This window comes from Aspergillus bombycis (genome assembly GCF_001792695.1).
Source record: "Aspergillus bombycis strain NRRL26010 chromosome Unknown contig00215, whole genome shotgun sequence".
NCBI lineage: Eukaryota > Fungi > Ascomycota > Eurotiomycetes > Eurotiales > Aspergillaceae > Aspergillus > Aspergillus bombycis.
Window position 1 is genome coordinate 1 of NW_019170217.1, and position 23,341 is coordinate 23,341.

The following is a 23,341-nucleotide window of genomic DNA, read 5'->3' on the forward strand; positions in this document are numbered from 1 at the left end:
CCCGGCCCTTCTCCTCCGGCACAACGATGAATCCAGCAGTATGTGCCAATCGGTCTCAAACTACGCATTCCCTAATTAATCCCAACACAGAATCCTCAGGTACCTGGATACTTCGCCATGATATTCACCTTCCGCAGCGGAGAAGTATCCTGCCCTCGCTGTTTGGAGACACTTCTCTCAAACCAAACCCCAACACCAGCGGCCAGTCCCATGAGGATCGTCAGCCCGACAGCCAGTCCTGTCAGGATAAACGATGCCCGGGTGAGCGCACAGTCACGCGCAAAATGAGCCGGCGGCGGGGTGACGGTGTCATCAACCTTGGGCGACAGTGACCCATGCACGGTTTTCCACTTGCAGGTCCACGAATGGAGGGTTTCTACTTCCGAGAACCCGTTTGGGGGATTCGATCCCGGGAGATGGATGGCGAACGCGAGTCCCACTACCACCGTGAGAAATCCCGAGACGGCGATGGCTGTGGCGGCGACGTTTTGCCGTCTGATATGTGCGTGGGGCTGGGGGTGGTCAGCAAGATGAGTTGGGTAGTGATAAACTTGTGAGCATGAGACAGAGGTACTCACAGAAGGAAGAAGAGCGATGACGGTGTATGCCAGATTCAGGAATGCAATGATGCAGCCGCAGGACAGCAGTGCGACGGTCGGGCGGATGTCGAAGTTCAAGGGCCAGAGATATAACCCGACCTTGCCGTATGCTGATGTCGCTCGATAGTGCTGGAAAGGGACTGCTTCGCAGCCTATGATGGAGATGGCGACACCAAAGATGATAATCCCCAGAGCGAGTCGAACCCAACGAAGGTATTGAACCCTTGTGAGATATTTCGACTCGTCTGCATCTGACGCGCAGGACACATGGTAGGAGACCGAACTGGTGGAGCCGGTATCCATATCAAGTACAATCTGAAGATACGGGATTGATATGAGCCAATATAATCGAGAATAGTATTGCACAATCTCGAATTAATTAGGCGACGAGAATTGCCTGCAACCTCTACAGATAAGAACGGACGAAGGCTAAGAAAGGAGGGACTCAGGAGAAATATAAAGCGAGCGACGAGCACACCGGCTGGGAAAATAAACCAAATAAGAGATGAGGAAGGAGTTTGTAACCCTGGAGAACCAGGGAGCGTTTAAAATATTACAGCTCGAGACATTGTAGGCGCAGTTCTTTTGGCTCGATCATCCATCGGTGGATTCATTCCCAGTCCAACAAATGCCGACATGGCCTAATATAGATCACACCAGTCAAGGACTCGGATTAACCGCTCATGCACAAATTAGCTTCTGCAGATTTCTGCACGACCACACCCCGGCCATGGTAAAATAAACATAGGTCAATGCGCTCTCGCTCTAGACTGACCAGGGCGCTTAATGGGCAGAGATACACTCGGGTTGACCAATCAGCGGCTGTTCTGGGCAGGCGTTCACGATGCATGAAATTTCACGAGTATGGGCCATCCTCACCCTATGATACGCTCCAGTAAGACGCCACCTGGTTTCGTAGTGTATGATAGGCGGCTACAACATGGTTCCAATAAGCACAATCATTGGCCTTGGACTGTATGACCCGCCCAGATCGAGATTATCTGGGGGGACATAGTCTCCGAGGGGTTCTAACGTGAAAGGTCAAAGCACAATCCTTGGATATTCAGGTAGAGTCTATATAGTGCAATTTCCGTGGTTGAAGTCGTAGTGAATTGTTTCATCATGTCACGTTTCATATAAAGATTCCGAGACATTTGCCCACCATTCAATGTATACAAAGCACGCCCGACTTCATTCTTATGGACGCTTAAGCGCCGTAGACTTTGGAAGCTGGCTTCTTTAGAACTCATCGGTGGGTGTTTGAAGTAGAACCATTCTTATGAGGCGGACAACTAGCTGTCGGTAATAATACAGTAGGTGCATAGATAAAAACAAAAATTCTTTTGGTCTACATGAGAATATGACATACCGCACCATACATCAACCTAGCCCTATACAAGGCCCACTATTGACGATCTCAACTATGGTGCCCTCTTCCGTTGACCATGTCCAATGCAAACGCCCCTTACCAGGTCCTCTCAGATGGCAACCGTGGACCACTTATCACTCTTGTCTCGGTGACTTTTCTCATCGTTACGTTCATCTTTGTTGCCGCAAAACTGGGATCAGTGATATACTTCAAGCAACGGCGGCCGGCAGTCAATACTTCCATCTGGGTGGCTCTAGTTAGTACCCGTCTGAGTGATTCAAATACACAGTGACATGTCCTAACTACATATCTCACCAAGATACTGTCAATCATCCAGGTGGTACTCATGCAAAAGGCCATCCAACATGGACTGGGAAGATATATACAAACTCTCACGTCGGCTGAGATACGTCAATCCAGCAAAGTAAGCTGAGCACTGCCGCTTGTACAGCAAACTCCTACTATCTCGATATTTAAATCACTTACACACAACTTCTCTTCAGTTCATTTACGCCGCCCAACTCATCCACATTACCATTCTATCACTATCAAAGCTATCAACCATACTCCTCCTCCGGAACCTAACCCCAAGCCTCTCTACCCAGTATTGTGTACTGTCAGGCCCACATCTAATGTAATATACAGGGACAACCGTCAGCCCGACTACCTGCGCCCAAGCTATTATACGGATACTGCGCGCTTGAGTAATATTACCCCGTCAGTCGTTACGGATATTACTTCTTCGCGGAGGAATGGGGAGAGGGAGAATGAGAGTACGGAGAGTTTGGGGCGTTTGACGCGGATTTCGACTCAGGAGGGCGTGCTTAGGACGGTGGACATTACGGTGGAGGTGTTGGAGCAGGTGAGGAGGTGAGATCGTGTTGTTGGGAGGGGTTGGAGTTGTGGTGATAGTATGTACTGTATTGAAGTTGTGTTTCTCTGTGTTTATTTGTGTAACTTGGAGGGGATGGAGGAGAGTACTAGTAGTGCGTGGTCGGTGGATTATTTTAGATTCATAGGGACGGGAGTGTAAGGAAGTCGATTCCCTTAATAGCTGTTTAGATACACTGTACTTCTCCTGTGTAATTTTCTAGTTTTGTATATCTTGGCGCTTGCATGATTCAAGTCATGTTATATTTGCAAGAAACGGGAATAACTGTCAACCTGGGTGATATTTGTCAATTTCTGATCCAGAACAAAAGGTAAAGGGATAGTAAATGCTTTTTCAAATGCCTCTTTCTGGTCTGATCTTGAACAGTGAAATAGTGCCCGGAACTCCTAGACCTCAGCGGATGCCCTGCACTATTCTAGCTCTTTCTGATGACGATCATGCCGCCAGATGGCCAGTAGAGGCACCATCAAGAAGATCCCCCCGCCGGCCATGACAGCACCGCTGAATGCCTGCAGTCCAAGATACCCATTTCCTCCGCCATGGCCCTCAATGCGCCCGCAATAGGTGCCCCAATCAGCACTCCCAGGCTCGCTGCAAACCACAGCATGCCCATACGGGTCCCAATCATAGCCGGCGTGGGTGAGACAACGGAGTGCGCGATCACCAAAGGATTTGCTGATATCAAAACCCCAGAGGAGATGCCAAATAATACACAAAACGTGATAAAGGAGGCCTGCGTCTTGACGCCTATCCAACCGAAAATCAAAACGGCCGATGCGGTAACACTGACACTCAAGATCAAACCGGCGCCTAGCCGTTGCGTCAACAATGCCGACCCTAAACGGCCGACAGCAGAGCCGGCGTTCAAGATTGATACGAGATAGAAGCTCATTTCTGTCGAAGTCTCGAGGACCTGCGAGGCAAAGAAAGGTACATAGAACAGTGGTACGAAATAGGCCATGAACATGAGAAAATTAGCGACCCCACAGGCATTGAAGCTCCACTCCTTGAGCGCACCCCAATGGATTAATTGGCGTGGGGAACTGCGTTTCGGCTTAGTGGTCGCCATCAGTAGAGGAACCGCAACACATGAACAGCCGAGCTGGATGAACCCCATAACTCGCGCCGTCCAGGGGAAGCCGATCTGAGGCTGCAAGCGTATGAAGATGATGGGAAATAGAACCCCGCCTGATGTTTGTTAGTCATGAATATGGGGTTGCTGTAAGCTATCAGGTTATCGATAAATACCAATACTGGCACCGCAGGTCACCATGCCGAGGGCAATGCCCTTGCGGCTCGTGAAGCTTGTTAACACTAGAGACAGGGCAGGCACGTAGATGAGGCCGCTACCGATTCCACAGCAGAAACCCTGGGATAAAAGCACTTGGTAGTATTTTTGAGAAAGGCTTAACATCATAAGCCCAAGTGTAGTCAAGAAGCATCCGGCGACCATGAGATGGATTAAGAAACCCCGGTCGAACAATGGGCCAGCGATGACACCAGTGGAAATCAGAAAGAAGGCATTAACAGTGCCAATCCACGATAGCTGTGGCGGTGAGCGATCTCTTAAGAGATCTGTCTGGTAAAAGTGTTGGAAGGCGCCGTAGGCTGTCGAAAAGCCCCAGGTGGTGAAAAACAAGAGAAAGCCAGCAAACACACCCACCCATGCTGCAAGACCACCGTTTGGGGGAGAGGGAGCTGGCGAACTCGCCGGGGGTAAGGTAGTCGTCTCCTGGGGCGTTACGGTAGGCTTATCAGTGGCAACCATAGTCGCGCACCTTCCATTGACGTTCTGGCTCACCCATAAACATAGAGAACTCAAGCATCAGAAGACCGGTGTGATGAGCAGAAACGAGGTATATGTATATGCTGGTGGGGAAGGATGTTGAAATCATGTTAATGTCCAATAGAGAAAGGTACAACCACAGTAACAAAGGCAATACCAGGAGCTATCACAGACTACTGAAAGCCATATTTTAGAGCCGCGGCACAAAGTCTTTACGGCTTTGTTAGCTTCGTCGCTCTCGTCAGCATTGCTTGAATGTGACGCCACGATTGGACTGAGAGACTAGTCCAAGACATGTGTCGTTTCCGAATGGGCCGGGGATATTTTTCCTATTAGAGGAAGCCCTCCAACTTCCAAGGAGTCCATCATATGAGATGACTTAATGCCAGGATTCTTCGATATCACGTTGTTTAGCCAATAACGACACTTAGGGCTGATGTGAGATGCAGCTGCGGCGCGACGAACGTCTCATAGAGTCTTCCCCCAATGCTCACAAGACAGTTGGAAGCCTCGTCCTTCCTCTGCTAGAGTCCATGTTCTGCCTCGGCTGACCTCTTCGTTTATTCAGCAAGATGTAGCAGATGAGCCAGCTCACTGTCACGTAAACCCCCCTCGTATTGGTCTTTCGGGGTGTGGTTCCATCACCGAAATTCTAGTCCGGTTTGCCCTCTGTCATGGCTCCACATTAAGGATCGCCGTGATCCAGCTCTACGTCAAGGCAATTACCATGTTCTCCCTGTTGTGTTCCCATATCCAACGCATTAGCCAGCCAACCAGCTCCAGCTTACTTGGGCTAGCCCATATCAGCCCCTTCGTTCCCCCGAAGTAGATTAGAAGAGCTGTCAACTTCATTCGTGGTGTCGCCGCCCAAGGGCGTTACTTGGCAGTGCTACCTGGCGAACTGGACCCCCTGATGGCCCTAGATTTGGACCCCCATGCGCCAATCGAGAGGCCTATCTTCGACGTTACCAAGCACTAGCTAAGTAATATAGCATCTGCATTGTGCCCGTATCGATGGCCCAGACGCTTCCAGACCAGAACGCTCTGGTAAATCGACCCAAGCTAGAAAGTATAGCCCACTTCATATCCAATACCGGTGGAGGCCTGGACCGATGGAGTGTAGACTTCTCCGATCATCTGGGAACAGTCATCATGAAGTCATCCAGGTTCCTTTGGGTCCGGTGGAATTGCTTGTCTGTTCTGGCCTTCTGGAAGTCTGGGGAGAGCTTGTACTAGTATGTAACATCAAGGTGCGAAAATCACCATCGTGTCTACGCTATGGACACACAGCGGAGACTGCGATGCCGGCCTTCGATGAGGTCCTTCACCAGCCAAAGAGTAATCTCAGATATGTCATGGTGATAATTCAGTCAATCGAGAAGTACTTTGTACGGAGTACACTTCAAATTTATCGGTCGGTCGGCAGTAACTTTATGAGCCCCACCCAATCAAAGCAAAGGCTGCCCCGCGATTTAAAATCGAAAAAAAAAAATCATGGCGGGGAAATGGAAAAAAGCAACATAAAATCTACAGGAACATCGACTGCAAAGTAATTCAGACCTGGTCCGTGATTTCCTCTCTCCGCCCTTTAGTTGACTCTTCTGACCGAGCATTCCATTCTCATTTCTAGAACAACACTTTCGCCATGCCTCTCTCCAAGCTACAGGGCGCGAAGCTCCCCGCGTCGGCCGACTTCCATGGTGCGTTTACCCCAATGTACTCCACGGTTGCGAGGCAGTAATTGACCGAGGGGGTGGTGCGCAGTTCACCTTCGCGATGGTGACATGATGGAGCTGGTTACGCCTACGATCAGACAAGGTGGTGTGAACACCGTTTTCGTCATGGTAAGGGATTGATTGATTCCAATGGACCTCGGTCTAATACATTCGTTACTCATGGGACTGGAACAACAATTTAGCCCAACCTGGTGCCGCCAGTGACAACCGTCGACCGCGCGCTCGACTACAAGAAGCGCCTGCAAGCTATTGAACCCAATGTGAACTTCCTCATGTCGCTGTACCTCCACGAGTCCGTGACCCCGGAAACCATCATCGACGCCAAGAAACGCGGTGTCACCGGTGTCAAGAGCTACCCAGCAGGCGTTACCACCAACTCGTCCTCGGGTGTGGTGGATTATACCCAGTTTTACCCGGTCTTTGCAGAGATGGAGCGTCAGGACATGGTTCTGAATCTTCACGGAGAGGTCCCTTCCACTGGCGATGTGACCGTCTTGTCGGCGGAGGAGCGCTTCCTCCCCACCTTGTTGCAATTGCACGAGCGTTTCCCCAAGCTCCGCATTATTCTGGAGCACTGCACTACAGCAGCTGCTGTAGAAGCCGTTAAGAAGTGCGGCCCTACTGTGGCAGCAACGTTGGTCCCCCGGTTACACTTTGCAATGGATATATGCTGACGGTCAGGGATCAAAAGCATTACCGCCCATCATCTTTCCATCATCATCGACAACTGGGCTGGAGACCCGTTCTGTTTCTGCAAGCCTGTCGCTAAAACTCCTGCGGATCGTGACGCTCTCCTGCGGACAGCAGCATCTGGCAACCCCAAATTCTTCTTCGGCTCCGATAGTGCCCCTCACCCGGCAGCCTCCAAGAGGGGTGGAGACAAAATCGCGGCGGGCGTCTTTACCCAGCCATACACAACCCAGGTCGTGTTGGACTCCTTCGAGCAGGCATGTGAAAATGGCATCCTGAAGGAGGAAGACATCACCCCTGAGGTGGTTGAAGGCTTCATGAGCAAATTCGGCCGCCAGTTCTATGGCATTGGTGAGGAACAGAAGGAGTTCATTACCCTCGAGAAGAAAGACGAAAAGATCGTAAACCTTTTGCAGTCGGACAAAGTGGACGTGGTCCCATTCAGACGGGACCAGCAGACATGGAGCGTGTCCTGGTCTTCCTAAGCCCATATTGACCTTATGCCAGAAATAGAGTGCTATCACGATAGCCAATGGCGTATGACTCTGCCATCCATTTCCATCCATCGTCCTTCTTATTCTGACATTTTGTCACTTTGCGTAAGCATTCCTGTGACCGCCTCGAGCGCCTGCGCTTCGGAAATATCGATCTTTCGTCCGGCGACAACAGGATTGCCGTCACTGCCCACCCCAAGCTGGCCAGTTCGTTCGAGATGCAGGCGGATTCTGCTCTCGATGTATTCCCTTCTCTCGTCGCGTTTAGAATCTGCTTCCGTGGCGTCCGCCGATTTAGGTAGAGTAGCCAGCTTGGGCCGGAGCTGCTTCAGTAGCGCTTGCAAGGCAGGCAGTTGAGATAATATAAAAGTGGTATTCGTGGTAAGCGGTGTGTGTTTGGTATTCGATCCAACAGCAGCGCCAACTCGTAATTGCTTAGCCGCCGGGCTCTCCGTTAAGAATGATAGGTCCAAGTCGCTGTTTGTAGGAAGTGCAGGCGTCTCGGAGCCACCCTCCGGTTTTGCACTTGTCGCGCCGTCGACTCCTTTAACGGTGGATAAGATCGATCGCAGCTGAGAGATGACCGCATCATTCCGAGCGGTCTCTTGTTTCAAAGCTCGATTCAATTTCTTGGTTTCTTGTAATTTTTTGCGTAGAGCAACAATCGTGTCCGGACTAGGTGCATCGGGGGACGGGTTCAGATCCAGGCCCTAAAAAGATACATTGTCAGTTTGTACACAGGATCATGGTCACCCAAACACATCACGCACCTCATAATGCTTCAGTCGAATCCACCCTAGCAGGTCATCGTCCACTCGAAACGAGTTTCGCAGGACAATAATCTCGAACTTGTCAAACGCCTTGTCGACGGTCGCCTCCAGAAGGGTTTCAAGTTTGTGTAGTCCATCTTCTATCTCCAGTCTCGCCTCAGGGTAAACAACGTTCCCATCCTCATCTGTATCTGGGATGGTCGAACCGTTACTAGCGTGTGAAAAGCCCAACCGTTCGGGAGGGGTGGAGAGCAAGCCGATTTCGAGACTCGAGATAGCTTGGTAGATCAGATTGTTGATCGAGTTGATCACATCATCTACAAGGGACTGCGATCAGTGTATCAGCTTCGGTTATCTCAAGAAAAAGTGGTCGATGAGGGGCAAGGGAGGCGCATGCCTGAGACAAGGCGTTTACCAGGAATACTGACCAGCGGAGTATAGCTGAAATGCTCTGTGAGCAGAGACTTTGTCGCGTCATCCATCGTGATGAGATTCTTAGACTGGAATCATGCTTTGTCTAAGCGAATGGAAAGTGTAGGTGGGGGAGTCCTCTTCATGAGGGTCGCGTTGCGCGGAAATCAAACAATAGTTGGGTTTCTCTACAGGTCCTCACGCGAACGATAAATTTGCCAAGACCGCAACATTGTTTTGTCGCCCTTCGATTCAATCATTCCTCAGTGGACATTTAATGGCTTCTATTGACTGAGCCCAAGATCAAAAAGAGCACTGGCAATCTTTTCAGGGCCCACTAATATGCTGTAGTATCGGGGAAAATACTTGTATATCGTCCAGTTCTAATATATTTCCGTCTCCCTTCTCTCCTACTCGTTTTATGTTTACAGTTCCAGATACTGCCTGGCCAACCCAACCAAGACCATGGAATCCACCGAGGTTGATTGATAGTACATGTTACCAAATGAAGCATATGGAGAACTAATGGATCCATATGGCTATGTACTAGTATTCAAACCAGATGAATCATGATACAAATGCTAATTGGCTTGATAATATCCAATAGTCGCCGGCAGCGGCAGGAGAACGAGGCCTTTTCGTTAGGCTATGAAGTACTAACTTCCAGGAATCTTGTTTGACATGTATACTGTGGGAACATTGTGTCATAAGCTGGTACATGTGTTGCACTGGAGGCTGGCCCTGGTTCATGGAAGAAAGACACTACCAATAAGGAGTTTCGCCCTCAGTATAGCATACTTGATCTATCAGATGCGAATCAGATGGGGCTCGAGACAAAGATATCTAGCACAATATCTTCTAGTGGAGCTTTTGCTTTCGGTTGTCTACACTTCTTGGTCGAATTCCAGTTGGGAGGGAATCACTGCCTGGAACATGCAAAGACAAGTGACAGTATCACTAACTTGGTTACAGCTACTACTATGTTCACTGCAGAAGTACATTCCTCCCACATGGAGAGTAGTTCCTTCCTGTTGCAGTGAAGAGCTCCTAGCTCTCGACGATGTCAGCCAGGGAAGGAGAAGGGAAGCGCCGAACGACTCCTGCAATTTTCTGTCTTTCCTCATCTGCCTTTTTTTTCACTTTCAACAACTCACTTGTGGCGCTCTAGCTATAGGGAACTTAGCTATAGCTAAAGAATCGTCGCCCTAATCTTTAACTGACACATCTCATTCATAATTAAGAAGATGGTCTCGGGACAACAGAAATTGGACTTATCTCTCCTGAGACGACGACATGACCCCTCGCAGACATCCTCCGCGAGCCTTTCACCAACAGTTCCCACCCTTGAATCACCGGTATCATTCCAGGCGTTGGCAGTCAGAGCCGTCTCCGACACGACGATGACACAGCGAAACAAGCTCGATAGGCCGCCCGCTAGGCCTTCCATGTTTATTGAGGAGACCGATGATGATGATTCAATGCTTCCAAAATTGACTCGTTGCACACCTGCAGACCCGAAGTCTGCCGATGTGATAGGTAAAAGCGTTGAGGAGGAACCAATGCATCGGACAAAGAGCCAGTACTTCGACGAACTTTTCAGCACACGCGGGCAAGAGCTGTCACTCAGGGATCGATTGAGTCAAACATCAGTCATTGTGGCTGAGCTTAAGCTTAGCAAGACGGTAAGATTGTGCTACATGCCATTTGGAGCTCGAAAGCCACTAAGGACTAAGAGCACCTTCAGGTTACAGACGATGAAACTCTTGTATCGGTGATCTCGTCTCGCTTGGCACAAATCTATCAGAGGCGCGAATCATCTATGATGGTTACCATACAGCAGAATGTATGTATTCGCTTTGGTACCTCGAAGGACCCAGCATATTTGTTGAAGGTCTACACACTCCCATGCCTCATAGGCTCTATCACCAATCTTCGCCGCACCGCCCTGATCCAGTCAGCTCTTGGGGATCTGCTGCAGATTGAACCGTGTCGCGGTGTAGTTCTTTATCTTCCAGTCCCTGAAGAGAACTTTGCGACAAATGGTGTGACTTACATGGGCGAAATCGCACGCCGGACCGACGACGATGACCCGGGTATCCTCCGAAACATCTCACGGGGTTTGAGTAGAAGGCTGAAATCGAACAGCGCCCACAGCGCGCCTCGTTCTGAGGCAACAACCTCTTCATGGGATCCTGAAACTGATGCTCGAATGTCAACATCAGCGAGAGGAAATGATTCGTTGCACAGCGAGGGCTCTCGAGAAGTGGACGCGTTAAGCCACGGCAACAATAGAGGATCCAAGAGTCTGCGACACTTCCTTTCCCGTCGCGTGCAGAATCCTACTGGAGGAGTAGAGGACAAGCGGTAATAGTGGACATTTTTCTTCCTTCTCTTCTGTATTAGTTTCCATGTCTTTGGTTGTATGACATAGCGAAGTGAACGCGTTGTCTTTTCTTATAATTGGCCCGGCTGGCTCAGAAACATCGAGAACCCATTGGCAGGTACTGGCTGTAGTTAATTCTGTATACCGATATCAGTTCAGGATATCTTTTAACATGCTATGAGGCAATTGCCCTATTGTGTTTAACATCATCCGCTCTTTCGGAACTACCACTCCGTAATCGACACAATACGAGCCGCGCAATGCAACTTCCTCTTGTGACTCACTTGCTAATCATCTCCATCCTTGAACGCCTCTCTATACTTGAAAGTCTCAACATAGCAAGCCGATAGTGAAGGAGATACAGAGATGCCCTCACCATGGCTTCGAAGGCAACCAACAGCAGCATAAGAGAAATTCAAGGCGACCTCTTCGACGCGCCAGACGGAGCAGCCTTGATCCGTACGTGACCTAGGAAATCAACATGTCCTTACAGCTAATATGACTATCTCAGACGCATGTAACTGTATCGGGTCCTGGGGTGGTGGGATTGCAAAAGCATTCAAACAGAAAGTACTATATCACCCACTGTCCCACTCATCAATCAACCATTAACCAACACAGTATCCGGCTGCATACAACATCTACCATTCACATTGCCAGAAGTACAAATTCAGTCCGGAGTACATAGTAGCTTCAGATCCACCAGATCAGCCAAGCAATCCACAATCGTCCACCAGAAATAGGAATATCCGATTACCAGAGGGCACAGCTCTCATCATTCCGCCCCAGGAAACGGACTACAAGGGCAAAGGCAAGAAACACTGGATCATCTGCCTGTTTACTTCCCGCAATTTCGGGAAGAGGGTCAGTTCTCCTGATATCATTATCCAGAATACTGAGCTTGCTGTCGCGGATATGGTGAGGCAGATTGATGAGCTTCGTGCTGAAGACTCGGGAGCTGGGGCGCTTTGGTCGTGTCGGTTTAATTCGGGGCTGTTTGGTGTCAAGTGGGAGCTTTCTCGGAGGGTTTTGGAAGACTCGGGTCTAGATTTTACTGTTGTACGGCCGGAGGATGAGGATGAATGATTGATTGTCTGGGGGGTTATCTTTCTTTCTGTAGGATCTTCGTGGTGGTTTGTTGGGTGCATGAACATGGACCACACATGCAGTTTACTCTTCCTCCATATGCGATACCAGAAAGCCAATGGCTTGAATATTACTCCTGGTGATTACAATCTATAGATTCCCCATGAACTATACTGAATATCACCTATTTCACAAAACCCATAGATATTTATCACCAGATCACCTGACTTCGCGTCATGGCAGCGCGTCATCGCATCCAGAAATCAATGCGATAACCACCCCTCCACCACCAACGCTCCCAATAAAACTATAAAGAAAAAAAAAAAGGACAAAGTCTAAACATCACAAAGCCTCACCATGCCCCCCGAGCGCCAACCCGTTAAAAAGAGGAGACAACTCCCCTTCAAGCCCCCCAGCCGACAATCATCAGTGACAGCCGGCCCCTCAACATCCGCATCCGCATCAACCTCCAAACCAAACAACCCCAAGACCAAAGCCAAAGCCAAAGCCCCCGCAAAACCCACCACCGCAAAAGCTTCATCATCCAAGACCTCTCGGCTCTCTACAACCTCCACCCGCGACGAGGCCTCAGAAGCCTCGAACTCGGACTCCGAATCCGAAGCCGGCTCCAGTCGCTCGCGCTCCCCTTCTGAAGAACCAGACTACATCCTTGCGGAGATTGTCCATGCCGATCCTGATGAGAACGACATTCTCTCCAGCGAGCCGGCGATTCCCCCGAAACTGCTGACGAAGCTTGTTCATCACCATTTCAAGGGTCAGAAGACTAAGATCGCCAAGGATGCTAATGAGGTCGTGGCGAAGTATGTGGATGTGTTTGTGAGGGAGGCGCTGGCGAGGGCTGCGTTTGAGAGGGCGGAGGGAGCGAAGGGTGTTGAGAGGGGGGTTGGGGATGGGTTTCTTGAGGTTTGTCCTTCTTCCTCTTTTTCTTTTACGTCTGTGACGTGGTTGTTTGGGAGGGTCTTTTACTGACTTGATTGGCTTTAGGTCGAGGATTTGGAGAAGATGGCGCCGCAGCTTGTTTTGGATTTTTAGATAGTTGGTTCTATCTATGGATTTGGAGTTTTGGGTTGGTAAATTTGGTTGAGGGTTTTAATCTTAGATACCATGATGTTATGAATTGATATTGGGATTCGCAGTGCTATGCATAAAGGTCTAATTCTATATACAGTGCAATGTCGTGGGTATTATGTCTTTTGGTAGTGGGTAGGTGGGTTGTCTATAGTTTATGCGCTTCGAGTAAATAGAACGCTGTGGTGAGATGGTTCGAAATGACAAGTGTCGCAACATCTTAACCGCTTACCAAAGCGTCCGGTGTTGTAGCCGTGTCGGTTGGGGTTTCAGAAGCGGTAGCCGGGGTGTCAGCTTTCTCTGCAGATGCCTCGGGCTTAGACTTGTCTTGCTTCGTGTTAGGCTTCTTCCCTTTCTCCGTGAGGGCACCGTTCTCTAGAGCCTCCTCGGGCAATGGCCGGATGTGTGGTTGGCAGATCCACCAAGGTCTGCCGTATTCGGCAATCGTTGCCTTGGAGCCCGTGAGCTCTTGGTTCGGAGGTGCCTCAAAGCGCTCCGGGAATTGCTCGTATTCCTTAAGGCCCTCTCTGATTGCTCTCTCAGTAAGGGCAAGAGTATGCTCGAAGGCGGCCATGTCGCCTGGCCTTGACCGTGCAAGTGCATCCCGAACGTTTGTATGTTTTGCCACCATGGGGCGCAGAAGCTGAAACAGGTGTCCCTGCATGACTCCAAGACTGGGGGAAGTAGGTCTCTTCGTCTTGTCGCGTTTCTGCTTCTTCTTCGGCGGCCCTTCTTCCTCAGCTTCCTCAGCGGCGGGCTCTATCGGTTGTTCCGGCTCCTCTGGATCTGACGGGAGATAGAGAGGTTTCCTCTCCGGAATTGGCTGCTCAAGGACATATTTATAAATGATATCGAGATAGCGGCGGAAGATAGCATCGATCCGGTATCCGCCCTTTCCATCCCGGCCGCGCCAGTATTCCCTTCCTTCGCTTCCCACTGGGGGAGGTTTGCTGAAGACAGCTGGGTCAGACAAGTTTCCTTCAGCACTCATCACGCCATCAGCACCTGTCTCTTCCAAGCAGCGTTCCAGATCGTCATAGTTTAGAATGTTTCCATTGGCGAAAATAACCGTCTCCGGGGGCAGATTGTCACGAAGGTACCGAATGTAACTCCAATCCGCCACGCCTGTGTTATGACCCTTCTGCTCTCTCGTGCGTCCATGAAGAGTGATTATGCTCGCCCCGGCGGATAGTATCATTTTTGCGTATTCTAATGTCTTCTCTTTCGACTCCTGTATACGGAACTTCGCGGTGACGGGAACATCCAATTCGGTATGTAGCTTATTGATCAGTTTGTAGATTAAATCCCAATCCTCCTGAAGGAAGGAACCGTAATGGCCCCTTCTCGCGATTCCCTGGGGACACCCAAGGTTCAGGTCCACAGCGTCACAGTATGGCGCTACGTGGCGTGCAGCTTCCAAAAAGTCATCCGGGTTATTCGCGCAGAACTGTACAAACAGAGGCCGGTCTATCGAGGGGTTTCCGTCCAAGTATGGGGTATCATCGCCTTTGATAGCAGCACGAGTGGGATGAAAATGTTGCAAACGCATTTGTGACTGTTCACGGAACAAGCGCGCATGGTACATAGGCGAGTATGCAAGCATAGGCTTGGGATCATCGGGGGGCATGAACGACCGAGTAAGCATGCGCCAGGCCTAGAATCAGCCGTTAGATTGGAGTGTGCTAGGTAATAGAAAGTGAAGATAATACAAATTCAGATCGATCCACCATGGGCGCCACAATATACTTGGGACTCCCTATACTCTTGTAGAATTCCCTCCCTAACAGCTTCGTCTTCGGTGTTGTGTTGGCATTGGCGGGCGCATTTTGCGCCTCGCCGTTGCTTTGCGAGACGGATTGCGTATCGGGGATTGTCATTTTGATAAGACTTGAGCGTTGTGCTTTGGGAGATTGTCGCCCCAGCCACGGGGCAAGAACGCGCAAGAACCCTATGGTTGTGGATTAAGAGGAAATGAATGACGGTGAAAGGTATCAGCTTTGAAATTATTCCCCGGATTATTCGCAATGCGGGCAACTTTTTTTCGATGGCAATTTATCTCGGGCCGGAGCAACGTTGGTCCGCCTTATCTTATCCAGCAGCAGAAAGAAGTACACAATATCAAACTTGGGTATAGCACAGCCTCTCAGGGTTCTAACATAACGATTGTTAAACTGAATATATCCAGAGCCAGAGTCAATTATTCTTCGATCCATGTTTATCACTCCATGTCAAAGACAGAATCCTTTTGTAGCCCACTGCCATTCTGATTATGTAATCTATAGAAAAGGCTTGGCGTCCGTAAGTGGAAATTACTAGTGTATCATGCCCAATGAATGGAGACCCTACAAGACTGCAAATCTCTTGGAATACTTTCCTTGGAACTAATACGGTCATGTGCGCAGTTAGATATAATGCACACTGTTGAATGCACCGGTACCGTCAACCATTTGAACAGCTGTCTCAACGGTTTTAAATCACTGAACTACTAGCGCCGCTTCCAAGACAAGACCAACAATGGACTCCACCGGAGCAGGGGGTATGTTTACCAGTTTCCCAACAATTGACAAATGTTGATCGAAGCTCAGTCTCGTCTTCAATCTCCCTGTCTGAGCATGGAGAATATGCTGCTCAGACAAGTGCGAAAGATCTCATTCTGCACCTCAACCCGACCTCTTCTGGGTTCCAGGATGTAGAAATCGTCAAAGTCAAAGAAAGCTCGTCAAAGTTTTTGAAATTCTCACGAGCGAGCTACACTGTATCACCAGAAACATATGCCGCTAGAGGTGAAATTGCACCAGGGAGACGTGTGCTCCATGCCAGTGATGCACGCGTTCTGGTATGGCAATTGCTCCCGCTGCAATTACATGCTGAAATCGAAAGTATCGAGCCTGGTGCCCTGAACATTGATTTCGGCAGCGATGAAAATGAGGTCATAGTTTTCCATGCATGGAATACAAGGTTAACTGTGTATGCTCTGGACACCGGCCGCAGCCAGGTTATTAAATCTCCGAAATTTGCTCATCATAATGGCTTCGGGTACCGACCTAAGACGGGGCAGTTTGCAATCCTATTAAAACCAGACACAGTGGACCTATTGACTATCCATGGGTTCAGATCGTACGAGTTAATAAACCGGGCGGTGCTACCGACAGTAGACGCTCAAGGCTTGAAATGGAGCCCCGACGGGAGATGGGTAGCCGTTTGGGATGCTGCCAGTGCGGGTACCAAGGTTCTTGTATTCACTGCCGACGGGCAACTCTTCAGGACTTATACCGGGCCACCTGGGTTCGATGATTCCTTTGACCTTGGAGTCCGAGGTATAGAATGGAGTCCGGTTGCGAACGAGAGCGGCATCTCGGAATATCTAGCCATCAGCAAGGTCGATGGAACTGTTGATATTTTACGGTGCAAAACAGTACGTGTATTCCATTCTAAGTTGGTATTCTTTCATATTGGGTCAGCCAGTTAACTGATAATGTAGTTCTCATGCTCGACAACATTATCCCATGTCTTCCAAATTGATGACAACTCGCCCAGTATATGGCGTGAGCGCTACGCAACTACAGACGGCACCCTTGAATATGCCGAGTCGTCCAGCTCTTCTGCCTTTAGTATAACTGCAGAAACATCCGGCCCACCGCGGGGCGTATCAATCATGGCATTCAGTTGCAACGGAAACCTCCTAGCCACTGTAGACCAAACACGACCAAACATTGTTTGGATATGGAACTTGGAGTCCACTGCCGTGCTTGTATCAGCCTTGGTTCACGAACATCCTGTCAAGCAGGTCGCATGGCATCCCTCGAACATCCAGTTACTTATCATCACTGCCAACAATGCTCTTGCTGCTGTTCGATCCTGGAGCCCTGACAGCCAGCCGTCAATCATTTACATTCCTACTTCACGAAGCGACAGCGGGCGATACGATATGAAATGGCTATCATCCAGTCAAGGAGACGACTCAAAGTTCTGGTTTGGAACGACTGAAGAGTATACACTCGGTCGTATGGAGAGCGAAGGTGATAGTTCACAGTTCAAAGGACTTAATACTATCAAGGGTAAAACCTCTACTGGAAGCCATAGTGCAGGCATGAGCCGATAACTGAAGGAATATTTATGATTTATGCAATACCAAGCGAGTCCGACCTTAGTAGACCCCAACAAATTGGAAGCTCATGCATGTATAACAATAGATCACATCGCTGTGTAATCATTGGTCGTATTGAATGATACTACTAGTATACAACGGTGCCTGAGGCATACTGTATAGATAACGCTGGCCAATAAAAGGCCTCTTCTTCCACCACCGCTAACCGAGCAAACAAGGGCTTAGGGTTTGTACCCACGTGATGCCAAAGGTCTCCCCACTCGAATTTCGCACTTGGGCTCTCACTTCCGGCCGTTGATTGTCGCGCTCTCATCCGTCGTCGAACAACCAGATCAGACAGTCAAGATGGTGAGTTCATGCCGCACATGGAGGGCGAACAGCAGGATGTCCAGATTATATTAATATTTTATTCATAGGCTCCCGCACGCAAGAAGTGGTCCAAGGGCAAGGGTATGCAAATCACCGTCTCCCATCCATCCTCCCAGCGAACGAACCTTTTCCCGAGCAAGATGTCACCCGATTCTTTTGTGGGCAGAGGGGTTGTTTGGACATGAATCGACGATCAAAATACCGGCTAGTGGAACAATAATAACTGACGTGGTTTTTTTCTCTGCAAACAGTCAAGGACAAGGCCCAGCACGCCGTTGTCCTCGAGAAGCAGGTCGCTGAGCGTCTCAACAAGGACGTCCAGTCTTACCGTCTCATCACCGTCGCCACCCTTGTCGACCGTCTTAAGATCAACGGCTCCCTCGCCCGTAAGGCTCTTGAGGACCTTGAGGAGAAGGGCCAGATCAAGAAGGTTGTCGGCCACTCCAAGTTGAACATCTACAGTACGTCTTCGCCCGTGAACCGCTGGATACCGACTTTTTTGCGCATATACTAACTGATGCTTTAGCCCGTGCCGTTACCGCTGAGTAAACGTTTCCTCACTAGTCTTTTCTCGCGGTCCTCTCATATTTTACGAATGATATCTCTCAAAATTCGGAAGCTTGGCTGGGCGAATGATGTATAGTGGTTCAATGAATCAATCAATTTCGGAGTGAACTCTTGCTTTTCCGCTACTGCACGTATCACGTAAATGCCTGTTAGAATCGACCAAGAAACGACCCTCGCAAACAACCGCAACCATATACAGTTTAAGAAACGCATGCGGGAACCGCCAAGTATGAAAGACGACAGATAAGAGAGCAAAGTACCTATCAGCAATGTAGCGCACGCGATAACCGGCAAAAACAGCACGCCCATATATATACATACAAACCCATGAATCAAACCACTCAATGTCCCTAATTTCCCTTCTTCATATTACTCCTCTTAGGCCTCTGCTGCTTAGCAGCCTGGCAAAGCTCCCTCTGCTCCTCGGGCACCTCCAACCCAACAACCTTCCCAACTTCGAAATACTTCTTATGATGGCGGAAGAAATTCTCCCAATGCTGTACCTGCTTCTGCACATTGGTCCGAGCAAGCCGGCGATCCTGCTCGCGCCGGATCTTCTTCTCCCCACTACTCAGCGTCTTCAGCTCCGCCTCCTCATCAAGCGGGATGAACATCTCCTCGACACCCCGCAGATCATGCGTTTGGTCCTCCTGGAAACAGCCCGTGACGAACGCGCGCGTGGCATCCTTCCCCGTAAAGAAATTGTAGTGACCGCCCGGTCCGTACACAAGCGGGTTCGCAGAGACGTCGAACACGGAGCCATTGATGGCGAGGTAGATGGGGAGAGCCGAGTCGGAGCCGTTGTAGAGGGCGAGTTGCTCGGGCGTGAGGCTCAGAGGTCCTTGCTGTGTGTGATTCATTAGCTAACGTGAACCGCATTCCCTTTTCCATCCCACCAATCAAAGAATCAAACCACCCGCAAGTGGGCGGGTGATTTCAACGTGAGTATAGAAAGCGATGCCAAACATACCAAGTACCGGACCAACACCGGCCATCTAGTGAACCACGGCCTGTAGCCCCATAGCACGGACTCCGTCGACGTCATGTAGTAGGATAAGCCGCATGATGCGACGATCAGCGTGACCACCACACGGATGATGTCGAGGACGCTGGGGCCGGTCTTCTCATTGCGAGACTTGGCCTTTTGGGCGGTCTGTTTGGACGTAGATGGTTCGTTGCCGGCGGGGACCTGTCGCTGGCGGAGGGAGGAGGACATGGTCGCTTTCAACTTTTTTGTAGTGTAGAGTAGAGTTTGGTCTGGTTAGATTGGGTTTGGGAGGTTTATGAGTGCTGGTCAGTTGGGAAGTGCAGTCCTGGGGGTAATTTCCGTAGATTCTCCGCTTCTGTTTCGGGTGGTGAGATGACAACGTGACACTTGTTCTGTATGCTAGGTATATTAATTCTATCGGTGTTTTGGGATAATTTCGGCGGAGAATTCGAGTTTTTTGATTTTGGTCATTTTCAACTCGATATTCATGTGGTAATGGGAAATCTATCGTGGGTACATACTGGCGCAATTACGGATTTACAAACTTGAAGATGATGCAGTGTCTCAAAAATAATCCCATTCATTCCATTATATTGCTAAGCACTCTATCTGAAGCGGATCTGGACAAATCTCATGGACTATTCCAAGCTCCAACCAGACTCTTCGACGGCAAGACCGACCAGCAGTCCACCGGCAACCTGAATCTCTAAGCTATTCACACCAGTAGCCCCACCCTCAGATGTACTCAATCTGAGCAAGAACCTAGAGAATACTAAATGCATGTCAGTCACAGTCCCAAACATGCAACTGAAATAAAAAATCAAGCTGTATGATAGAATCTCTCAGACATCCAAGGAAGTATTGCGCACAGAGCACGTCTAGATTGGGTTCTAGCGACGGCTAGCGTGGAAACTGCGAATGTGGGAAAAATTTTCATCATCGAGAAAGGGGAGGGGGTTGGAAAGAAAGTGCACTGTTGGGTATCATAAAACTGCTTGGACTTACCATTGCATTAGTGAAACCGAGTTTGATTGTTGATGTGACATGTTAATATGCTGCTTTCAAGCTTCATTATGCTTGAGTGAGTGACCACAAGGTCAACTCAGGAGTGTGTGCGTTGCACGGTTGAGTTGAGGAAAGAGAAGAAAAAAATTGAAGAGGAGCTCGTTTTATGCTTCAAGAGAGAAGAAAAATTCGCGCTAGTGCCAAGCGTGGGCCCGCTTCTGGGTGCCTTGGTGCCTCAGCTTCTTACAGCCATGTTGCACTTATAAAGAGTCAGCCAGTAAAGGGGAGGCAAATACTAATCTGTCTCTTGAGATACCACAGACTCATAATATCATGTTCTATCAAGCAAGAGCTTTTGTTTACTAGGTAACACTTCGCAGATTAAAATTAAAATATAACTGAGCTTTATAAGTCAAATAAAGTCAGGATGCCTCGACATAGAAATTGGTATTGCACTTAAGATACGCTTCTCGAGGTGCTAAACTGGGCAAATAGTGAACCACCACTCCGTAGATGTTCCAACGCCATAGTAGAGACATTTTTGATATCAGTTATTCGAGCTTGGCTCGCCATGCTCCGTCACCTGACCCTGTTCGGACCCTTCCTGATCCTGTTCCCAGCTGCGAGAAAAGACATCATTGAGGGCCTCCTGGAAAGTGCGGCAATTCATATCAATCAAACCCTTCTTCTCCTTCGCTTCAGGATTGCGTATGACGGACACGAGACAAAGATATCTAGCCAGAGTCAGCGAGAGTTTCTCCTACTCGGTAAGAAGCAAAATTGAAACATACTTGTTCATTTCCATCAAATGGATCATGGTCTCGTCGTGCAGCACCACATGGCTCTCTGCCTCATGATTTTGCTCGCCTTTGGGCTTGCGGTCGGGGTGGTCCCATGAGTAGAGTTCTGAGATATCCACAATCACATCGATATAGTCCGAGCACATTTCATAGCAGGACATATCAACTGGGCGAGTATCAGACGCAATGTAGATCTTGCTGAGAACATCAAACAAATAGGTCTTCTCAAATCCACAATTATTGCCGAGTGTGTTGATTAGGTTCTCCAGAGTCGATAGATTTGGGATCAGCTTCTGGATCACCTTGCTAAATGCCTCAAAGACGGAATAATCATAGATAGACGTGAGGTAGTAGTGAACAGGCGCATTTTCATATCCGGCATCACTAAGTTCATCTGAAATGAGCTGTACGATATCCTGGAATGTATCGGTGCGATATTCTTCTGAGAGCCCATCAACCTTGTGAATGAAGACTTCGATGTTGATGTTAGGGTAATACTGCTGGACAGTCAAGATGGTTCGATTCAGGCGTGCGACCGAGTCCAGGTAGTCATCCTGTGCATCAATGACCCAAACGAGTGCTCCAAGGCTTCCGAAAATGTCTTCGAGATCGAAAGATGGCTCCAAGTACTCAAGCTGACCTGGAAAGTCCCAAACCTGGAAGTCCATAAACGAACTTTGATAGACCATAAGCATGGGTGCTTTTCTCGTGTCGGAAGGATGTACTTACTGGATGGAATCTTTTTGAATGCGAGTAGTTGATTCCAGAAAGAGCGTTTCGTTAGGAGGCATCTTGTGGAAAACGACGCTAGCGATCGATGATTTCCCACTCCTGTTTCATGGTCAATGAAGCCCTGATCATCCCTGAAAGGAGATAACTTTACCGTCGGAGACCCATCAATAACAGACGGGGTTTGGCATCTTGAGGTTTGCCGGTGGAAACCTGCCCCGGCTTCGCCTGCGCGGTATGTCCTGCCGGCTAGATAACTTGTTAGCAACCCAAAGCTCACTCGTAGTAGTCCTCCAAATTTCTCGTATCTTGTGCACGCATTTCCAGGGCTCGTTCACGTAGCAACAGTATGAGTGGTCTGAGACACTGCAAGCTAGAAGTCACCGAAAACCCTGCTGCAAAGTGGTACTTGGCACGTAAGAGATAATAACACAGCTTCTCCCCAACAAGCAATAGCACAAGTCAGAGTCGTACAGCGGGTCCAGGAAATGATACATAAAGAAAGAAAGATTCCACAGAAAAAGGAACAGCAAAGGAACCGTATCTCTTACCTCCATGTGTTCAACTCTTTGTTCGTCAAACACTAATCAAGGGCCCAGATAAAAGAAAACCTTTTATGGCGAGTCGGTTAGTATGGACTGACACAGGGTGGATGAAGCAGGATGGGTTTGATCTGGAAGGCAACAACATAACATACAGTGCTGTTGTGTCAAGATTCGTAGTGAATTAACCAGCCACTCCCAGAGACGCACCACGCTCTAGTCCCCCGAAACAAAGAAATGCAGGCAAATTCCACAGGCTACTGTGCAGATTGGATATCCAGAGAGCTGGTCAGGGGAAAGAGAAGAAACATTTATTTCAAGACAGGTTACTTGTGTGGGTAGCACCAGAGCTAGAGAACTGCAGTTCAGTAGATCTTTAATAACTCATGGTTAAAAGTAGTAGAATCGAGTCAAGGAAGATAGAGTCGCGGGCAAAACACGCCAATGCTCGCAGTTCGAGCATACACAGGCAGTGGGAGGTATACGACTACCAGGATATGGGTTTGATTGGCAGGGCAAGGGGAATGCGGAAACTCCTGCCAGTGTGGGGGGGAGGCTTTTAGACTGGCCGGAAGCTCCTGAACAAATACCGCAGAGTGACAGCAAACTAGGTAACCTGTAGAGCTCACTTCCTATCCACGAGAGATTATCTATGTGAGTCAACGGCGAAAGCTCCGGAAGTTGGAGGTTGGGGAAGATGCTCGCAGTGCGTTTCTTGCGATAAGATCGACTGTCTGAGTCTTGGCACGATTGGTCAATGGATCCTTCCGCCTTTGTGCCTACTCGATGTCCTAACTTGTTCACCGTCACCACCATCGATGCTTTCTTTCTAGTTGATTTGTCCATATATAGAGGTTCCATATATCCGTGGAGCCCGTAGACCTAGGTTGTCTAGCATCTGCATTCACAGCAATCTCTAAGAGCAAGT

At 49.1% G+C, this 23,341-nt stretch overlaps 11 protein-coding genes across 11 annotated transcripts; 5 read left to right on the forward strand and 6 right to left on the reverse strand.

Moving 5' to 3' along the window:
* Positions 1-95: 95 nt before the first annotated feature.
* Positions 96-902, reverse strand: ABOM_011898 (uncharacterized protein; the record flags this gene model as incomplete). Its single annotated transcript, XM_022539026.1, has 2 exons — positions 96-512; positions 579-902. 2 exons carry the CDS (start codon positions 900-902, stop codon positions 96-98), a joined length of 741 nt encoding a protein of 246 aa, XP_022383075.1.
* A 2,424-nt stretch (positions 903-3,326) lies between these two features.
* On the reverse strand, positions 3,327-4,628 carry ABOM_011899 (MFS monocarboxylate transporter; the record flags this gene model as incomplete). The annotated part of the gene is made up of 2 exons (XM_022539027.1): positions 3,327-4,048; positions 4,109-4,628. The coding sequence occupies 2 exons, from the start codon at positions 4,626-4,628 to the stop codon at positions 3,327-3,329; spliced, it is 1,242 nt and encodes a 413-aa protein (XP_022383076.1).
* Positions 4,629-6,291: 1,663 nt separating this feature from the next.
* On the forward strand, positions 6,292-7,557 carry ABOM_011900 (dihydroorotase; the record flags this gene model as incomplete). The annotated part of the gene is made up of 4 exons (XM_022539028.1): positions 6,292-6,346; positions 6,411-6,490; positions 6,565-7,016; positions 7,074-7,557. 4 exons carry the CDS (start codon positions 6,292-6,294, stop codon positions 7,555-7,557), a joined length of 1,071 nt encoding a protein of 356 aa, XP_022383077.1.
* Positions 7,558-7,646: 89 nt separating this feature from the next.
* On the reverse strand, positions 7,647-8,818 carry ABOM_011901 (MIND complex subunit MTW1; the record flags this gene model as incomplete). Its single annotated transcript, XM_022539029.1, has 3 exons — positions 7,647-8,276; positions 8,337-8,663; positions 8,765-8,818. The coding sequence occupies 3 exons, from the start codon at positions 8,816-8,818 to the stop codon at positions 7,647-7,649; spliced, it is 1,011 nt and encodes a 336-aa protein (XP_022383078.1).
* Positions 8,819-9,991: 1,173 nt separating this feature from the next.
* On the forward strand, positions 9,992-11,115 carry ABOM_011902 (MIF domain protein; the record flags this gene model as incomplete). The annotated part of the gene is made up of 2 exons (XM_022539030.1): positions 9,992-10,429; positions 10,492-11,115. 2 exons carry the CDS (start codon positions 9,992-9,994, stop codon positions 11,113-11,115), a joined length of 1,062 nt encoding a protein of 353 aa, XP_022383079.1.
* A 392-nt stretch (positions 11,116-11,507) lies between these two features.
* On the forward strand, positions 11,508-12,216 carry ABOM_011903 (phosphatase; the record flags this gene model as incomplete). Its single annotated transcript, XM_022539031.1, has 3 exons — positions 11,508-11,589; positions 11,642-11,700; positions 11,752-12,216. The coding sequence occupies 3 exons, from the start codon at positions 11,508-11,510 to the stop codon at positions 12,214-12,216; spliced, it is 606 nt and encodes a 201-aa protein (XP_022383080.1).
* A 357-nt stretch (positions 12,217-12,573) lies between these two features.
* On the forward strand, positions 12,574-13,269 carry ABOM_011904 (CENP-X/MHF2 family protein; the record flags this gene model as incomplete). Its single annotated transcript, XM_022539032.1, has 2 exons — positions 12,574-13,140; positions 13,222-13,269. The coding sequence occupies 2 exons, from the start codon at positions 12,574-12,576 to the stop codon at positions 13,267-13,269; spliced, it is 615 nt and encodes a 204-aa protein (XP_022383081.1).
* A 256-nt stretch (positions 13,270-13,525) lies between these two features.
* On the reverse strand, positions 13,526-15,182 carry ABOM_011905 (tRNA-dihydrouridine synthase family protein; the record flags this gene model as incomplete). Its single annotated transcript, XM_022539033.1, has 2 exons — positions 13,526-14,959; positions 15,015-15,182. The coding sequence occupies 2 exons, from the start codon at positions 15,180-15,182 to the stop codon at positions 13,526-13,528; spliced, it is 1,602 nt and encodes a 533-aa protein (XP_022383082.1).
* Positions 15,183-15,819: 637 nt separating this feature from the next.
* On the forward strand, positions 15,820-18,331 carry ABOM_011906 (WD40 domain protein; the record flags this gene model as incomplete). The annotated part of the gene is made up of 7 exons (XM_022539034.1): positions 15,820-15,841; positions 15,891-16,720; positions 16,787-17,363; positions 17,664-17,761; positions 17,830-17,863; positions 18,034-18,243; positions 18,309-18,331. The coding sequence occupies 7 exons, from the start codon at positions 15,820-15,822 to the stop codon at positions 18,329-18,331; spliced, it is 1,794 nt and encodes a 597-aa protein (XP_022383083.1).
* Positions 18,332-18,699: 368 nt separating this feature from the next.
* Positions 18,700-19,565, reverse strand: ABOM_011907 (putative heme/steroid binding domain protein; the record flags this gene model as incomplete). Its single annotated transcript, XM_022539035.1, has 2 exons — positions 18,700-19,194; positions 19,320-19,565. The coding sequence occupies 2 exons, from the start codon at positions 19,563-19,565 to the stop codon at positions 18,700-18,702; spliced, it is 741 nt and encodes a 246-aa protein (XP_022383084.1).
* Positions 19,566-20,889: 1,324 nt separating this feature from the next.
* ABOM_011908 (GTR/RAG family Ras-related GTP-binding protein) lies at positions 20,890-22,428 on the reverse strand (the record flags this gene model as incomplete). The annotated part of the gene is made up of 5 exons (XM_022539036.1): positions 20,890-21,076; positions 21,134-21,817; positions 21,872-21,973; positions 22,026-22,120; positions 22,423-22,428. The coding sequence occupies 5 exons, from the start codon at positions 22,426-22,428 to the stop codon at positions 20,890-20,892; spliced, it is 1,074 nt and encodes a 357-aa protein (XP_022383085.1).
* Positions 22,429-23,341: the final 913 nt, after the last annotated feature.